Raw genomic sequence first — 6,151 nt, forward strand, 5'->3', positions numbered from 1 at the left:
TCAAGCTCAATTATATGAATTTGAGGGTAAAACATAAATGTCTCTCCCATAAAGAGAAGATAGGTTTTTGTTTTTACTATAAAATAAAGAAGGAACATAATCTTGTCATAGAAAATTCAAGGGAAGAGGATTAGTACACTAAAAGGAGAATTCTTTATAATTGCTCCAGCTATGAGCTCGGACTTTCTATACAAAAGTACTATATTAATATTAGGATGTACTAAAAAAGCCTACTGTTTTTGAATGTATAATTTAGAAAAAATTAATATTCACTATCTCAAATCTTTTCAGTATGTGATTGAAGAGGCAAGACAGAAATCACATTACAACAGAAATCTAAGTGCACTCACAAGAATCTTATTCATTGCAATATTCTCTCAACCACAACATTACCTAGTATATACTGGGTTCTGAACAAATATTTTCTACATAAAAAAATAATAAATGAATGAAATTATCACTTTATTTTATAAGGATAGTAACTGAAATTAGTTAAGAAAAGCTCACTTAAAATCTCACAGCTGCTAAATGGAAGATTGGGGCTTTCGCTTTCTAAATACAATGCCTTAGAACGTTCATTCCGTTCCATTACATTTCTCATACTTGCCCAAAAGCTAGAAGGAAATTATAACACAAAAACAAAACTTCTTAGACTTTCTTCAGTATTTTCTTATACTCCATATCACCAGTCTCAAAAGTCCTCAGGTCAAACTCCTCTTTCTCCTCTTTCTACTCATTCGAGTGTATTTGTTTTTGCGCTCCCCTACACTACCACCGTTGTTTCAAGTGCAGCAAGGTATCAGCTGTGGAGGCATATGGTTATCCACCCACAAAACAATGGCATTTGTATCAGTGGGATTCCACATTAAATAATACATCAGTTTCCCATACTGTTGAGGCAACTTCAGAGAACTGTTATAGATAAAAATTTCTGAATGATTTGTCGTGGTATAATTTACATTGAAGAAAAAGAGGATGTTTAATGTATCTTTCCTTCATAACCATGAGACTTACTTGTCTCTTTTCTCTACAACACATCCAACTAGGTCTTGACATGCCAGGACACAAACATCTACAAATGCACTTGCCCAGAAGCTCACTTTTTAGATAGAAAAGTTAATGATGCTGACCGAAACTGATTTTGATACATCACTATCTTAAACTGGATTAAAATGTCTAAAATATTAAAAAGTGGTATCTTTTGGAGATTTACAGGTCATGTACATTTAATCTTAAAGACATAGAAACCATGTAAGCACAATTATGGCAGAACTAGCAATTAGTGTTTTCTACCATTGCTAGAGGAATGGTATAAAGTGAACTAATAAATTTAGAAATGAAAAATAAGTGATTTTGTGTGTAGAATTTTACTTTTGAAGAGTTATTTATGAAACACTAGTCTCATGAAAATTCCTGAGAAAAAATTTGAAATACAACTCCTCAAAACCAGAAGGCATCCTTGAAAATCATTAACATTAAACATTAAATTAGAAAAGTGCACATAACACAAAGACAAGCACCTCAAAAATAGTTTGGGCTGTGTAGAGAAACATACTGAATCTCAGAAGCATGAGGCAGAAGTACTTTCCCAAATACCATGATGAAATACTACCTGGAGTGATGTAATTTGAGTAAAAGCAAATAGTGAGAATCATACATTATTACCAATGAAGAAAGATCTTAATTTCTCTCAAGTTTTCACAAGGTTTTATTTTTTTAACTTGGATCATATCCACTGTTAACCTTGAGTTTACCAAGACTAATCACCCCTTTAAGGTTATCTAGCAAGCAATTAAAACTTCAGGGATGGTCAGGCTTAAACCAAATTCCAACTATTCTCCTATATTCCATTATACATTGTATAATGTATAGGCAACTGAGCTTTAGACTTAAATGCAAATTTACTTTCAAAAAACTATAATAAAAAGGACATAAATGTCAAAATAATGTTCAAACGACCACTCTAAAAGCTTCTTGCTTTATAGGAAAGAATATCCAATGGAATAACGACAGTGTCTTCAGCAAATGGTGCTGGGAAAACTGGAGAGCAACATGCAGAAAAATGAACCTGGACCACTTTCTTATACCATACACAAAAATAAACTCAAAATGGATGAAAGACCTGAACGCAAGATAGGGAGCCATCAAAAGCCTAGAGGAAAAGCAGGCAAAAGCCTCTTTGACCTCGGCCGCAGCAACTTCTTACTGAACACATCTCTGCAGGCAAGGGAAACAAAAGCAAAAATGAACTATTGGGACCTCATCAAAATAAAAAGCTTCTGCACAGCGAAGGAAACTAAAAGGTAACCGAAAGAATGGGAGAAGATATTTGCAAAGGACCTATCAGATAAAGGGTTAGTATCTAAAATCTATAAAGAGCTTATCAAATTCAACACCCAAAATACAAATAACCCAGTGAAGAAATGGGCAAAAGACATGAATAGACACTTCTCCAAAGAAGACATCCAGATGGCCAACCGACACATGAAAAAATGCTCAACATCACTCATCATCGGGGAAATACAAATCAAAACCACAATGAGATACCTTTACACCTGTCAGAATGGCTAACATTAACAACTCAGGCAACAACAGATGTTGGTGAGGATGTGGAGAAAGAGGATCTCTTTTGCACTGCTGGTGGGAATGCAAACTGGTGCAGCCACTCTGGAAAACAGTATGAAGTTCCACAAAAAATAAAAAATATAACTACACTACGACCCAGCAATTGCACTGCTAGGTATTTATCTAAGGAATACAGGTATGTTGTTTCGAAGGGGCACATGCACCCCAATGTTTATAGCAGCAGTATCAACAATAGCCAAAGTATGGAAAGAACCCAAACGTCCATTGATGGATGAATGGATAAAGAAGGTGTGGTATATATATACAATGAGGTATTATTTGGCAATCAAAAAGAATGAACTCTTGCCATTTGCAACTACGTGAATGGAACTAGAGGTATTATGCTAAGCGAATTTGGTCAGAGAAAGACAAAAATCATATGACTTCACTCCTGTGAGGACTTTAAGACACAGAACAGATGAACATAAGGGAAGGGAAGCAAAAATAATATAAAAACAGGGAGGGGGACAAAACGTAAGAGACTCTTAAATATAGAGAACAAACAGAAGGTTGCTGGAGGGGTTGTGGGAGGGGGGGGATGAGCTAAATGGGTAAGGGGCATTAAGGAATCTATTCCTGAAATCATTGTTTGCATTATATGCTAACTAACTTGGATGTAAATAAATAAATAAATTATAAAAAAAATAAAAATAAAAATAAAAGCTTCTTGAATTAAAAGCTGAGTACTGTTTAAAAGACAAAAGAAATAAAAACATGGTTCATTCATTCATGAAATAGACATTTATTTAAAGCCCACTGGGCAAAATTCTGTACTAAGTATGAATCCTGCCCTATGACAATCAAAATAAAAAAAAAAAAATACAATGCAGTGAATACAACATGACATGGTACATTTGAATACACAAATGTTAATGATAACAGGACTAAGAGAATTAGGAACATCTTCTCTAGAGAGATTATTAAATCAATTAATGCCATTTTAATTGTAGGAAATTACACATAGACAAAAAGGAGAGTATTAAGAGATACAGCAAACATATTTCAAGTGGAAGACTAAATTGGGGGACTAATGAGATCAATTTGAAGAAGACGGTAAACCTGACAAGACTGATTTTATATTCAACATTATAGGAACTATTATAAATACCTGGATGACAGAAGAAGAACATGAAGAAAACACTAACTGATGTACGTATTGCTCTCATATCTACATGTAGGACAGACTATAATCTGAAAATAAAACCGGTAAAAATCGTTGCAGTTACCCAAAAGCTGCGGTGATAAAGGTCTGTGTGAATGTGGCTGAAGAAGTCTTCACGCAGCCAGATGACAGGCTGGAGTGTTAAAGGGCAAGATCTACTAGCCTAGGTTATCACAAAAATCAATAAGAATTCCCAGGCTACCAGAAAACTTTAAAGCCCAGAGGTCTTCAGTGCAGGGCAGATCAGAACATCCCACAGCCATGGTTTCAATGGTAAGGATACTCTGCTACTTCCATTAGGCAACACACAACTGTTTTAGAACTGAGTAAGAAAAAGTAAAGCTTATTCCATTAATCACCCCAGAGTTGGTGAACTAGATTTTTTTTTTAATGTTTATTTATTTTTGAAAGAGATTCAGAGCATGAGCCAGGGGAGTGGCAGAGAGAGAGGGAGACACAGAATCTGAAGCAGGCTCCAGCTGGGAGCTGTCAGCACAGAGCCTGATGTGGGGCTCAAACTCATGAACTTGTGAGATCCTGACCTGAGCCAAAGTCGGACTCAACCAAGTGAGCCACCTAGGCGCCCCGGTGAACTAGATTTTATATCCAATTTGATACTATGCAGACAATAAAGTTCAATTACAAATCCAAAAATGTGTTCTTAACACATTATGCTGTACCTTTCAACCTGGTGGAAGATCTTTGTGATATTGTTAAGTAAGAGTTAATCTTTATTGGTAAATAGAAGCCAAAAAGATTTTAAGTAAAGGCATAATTATTACTCTTGCTCAGTGATTGCCTATGCCATCTACCCACTCCAAACACTCATTCTTGCCCATGACTTCAGGGAAATTCAAACAGGTTATACCACTTATGTGGTCCTTCTTAAGTAACAACACATTATTTGGTCATAAATTACAGCAAGCAGATACACATGAAAGTAACAAATTATTTTATAACATCAGATTTTACCTTTGTTCTACTGAAAATAGGCCCCAACATGCAGACTAATAAAAAGAAAAATCTAGCAAATAAATTCATTTTGAAGAAAAAAATAAGTAGGAACTATTTAAAATTTCATGATGCTTTATGACCCCAAATACTAAACAACCACGTATTTTTTAAAAGTTATCTGTCACCACAAAAATCAAAAAGAACTCACACTAGTTATAGTTTATTAAATAGAAGAAATCGCAAATCTTCAAGCCATTAATAACTATCAACAAATCACCAGCAACATGACCAGAAGGTAAGAGTGGGGTCCAGTTCCTAATGAAAAAGAGTATCTACTAAAGAGACAACCAAAATGACTAAACAGATCTCTGTTGACTGATGGCATTTCCCATATCCTAAATAAGGAAATGTCAAAATCACAGCTACACACACACACACACACACACACACACACACACACACACACTCACACAAAACAATCTAGAGAGAAATTTAGCTATAAAGTGTGACTGCTTAGTATCTAGATAAGCAAAATTATAAATCAGGTATTTTTCATTTGAGAGAAATATTAGGTGTTCACTCGACATTACCAGTGAAGAAAAATGAAATGTTAGCGAGATCTGGAAAAGGGTCTGTAATTTACAGTGGATTCTTGTTTTCATAAGACGTCTTTAAAAAAATGTTTCTAATTTCCATAGGGCCAGATTCAAAAAAATAGTAATGGCTTTACCCACAGCCCCATGTCTAGGACAGGGATTTTGTACCAGGCCATGCAAAGTGTCCAAGGCAGAAGCCACCCACCACGCATTCCCAGCCTCCTAAATCGTGTCGCTCCAGAAACCAAGAGGCCTTGACTTCTAGCTTGTTAATGGGATCTGAGGCTCTGGGAACTCATTTCTGTCCAGGATGGACCAGTAGGGCCACTTCTCTCCGAGCAGCGTCCAAGAATTGCCACACTGAGTGAAACCATTAAGTAGGTGGCACATACAGGCTGAGCTGGCAGCCAACCTGTCTTCACAGAAACAGTTCAAGCACTTAGCCTGATACTACTTTCTTCGCCTTGCCTCCTGGAGACGAGAAGCCGAAAAGTAAACAAGTTACATCTCCTCCGGTCCCAAAAAGGGATGCCGAGGTGCACCAGCACCGCGCGCCCATCACACTGCTGGGCACACAGCCTACTGGGTGGCCCCCCCATTCCGCCCGCAACGAGAGCCGCGTCCGGTGAGAGCGGACAGAGGGGTGAGGCCGCGTTGGGGGAAACCCCCGGAGGGCCGGTCCCAGACCGAAGGCGACCACTGGGCCGCCAGGTGGGCCGGAGGACTCACCTTGTTGAGGTGGGGGTCCCGCGTCAAGGCGTAGCCGCGCTGGTGGGTGTGGCGGCGGCGAGGGGCTGCGGGCTCCATGGCTGGC

General features: G+C 37.7%; 1 protein-coding gene across 1 annotated transcript in view; it reads right to left on the reverse strand.

Moving 5' to 3' along the window:
• The window catches only part of ME1 (malic enzyme 1), a 199,021-nt gene extending 192,877 nt beyond the window's left edge, over positions 1-6,144 (reverse strand). Inside the window, exon 1 of the mRNA XM_040474057.1 lies at positions 6,067-6,144. Coding sequence (XP_040329991.1) covers positions 6,067-6,144 — 78 coding nt within the window. The remainder of the gene's footprint in view (positions 1-6,066) is intronic.
• Between the last annotated feature and the right edge of the window lie 7 nt (positions 6,145-6,151).

Source organism: Herpailurus yagouaroundi, unplaced genomic scaffold (assembly GCF_014898765.1).
Source record: "Herpailurus yagouaroundi ecotype Mexico unplaced genomic scaffold, PumYag 139, whole genome shotgun sequence".
Taxonomy (NCBI): Eukaryota; Metazoa; Chordata; class Mammalia; order Carnivora; family Felidae; genus Herpailurus; species Herpailurus yagouaroundi.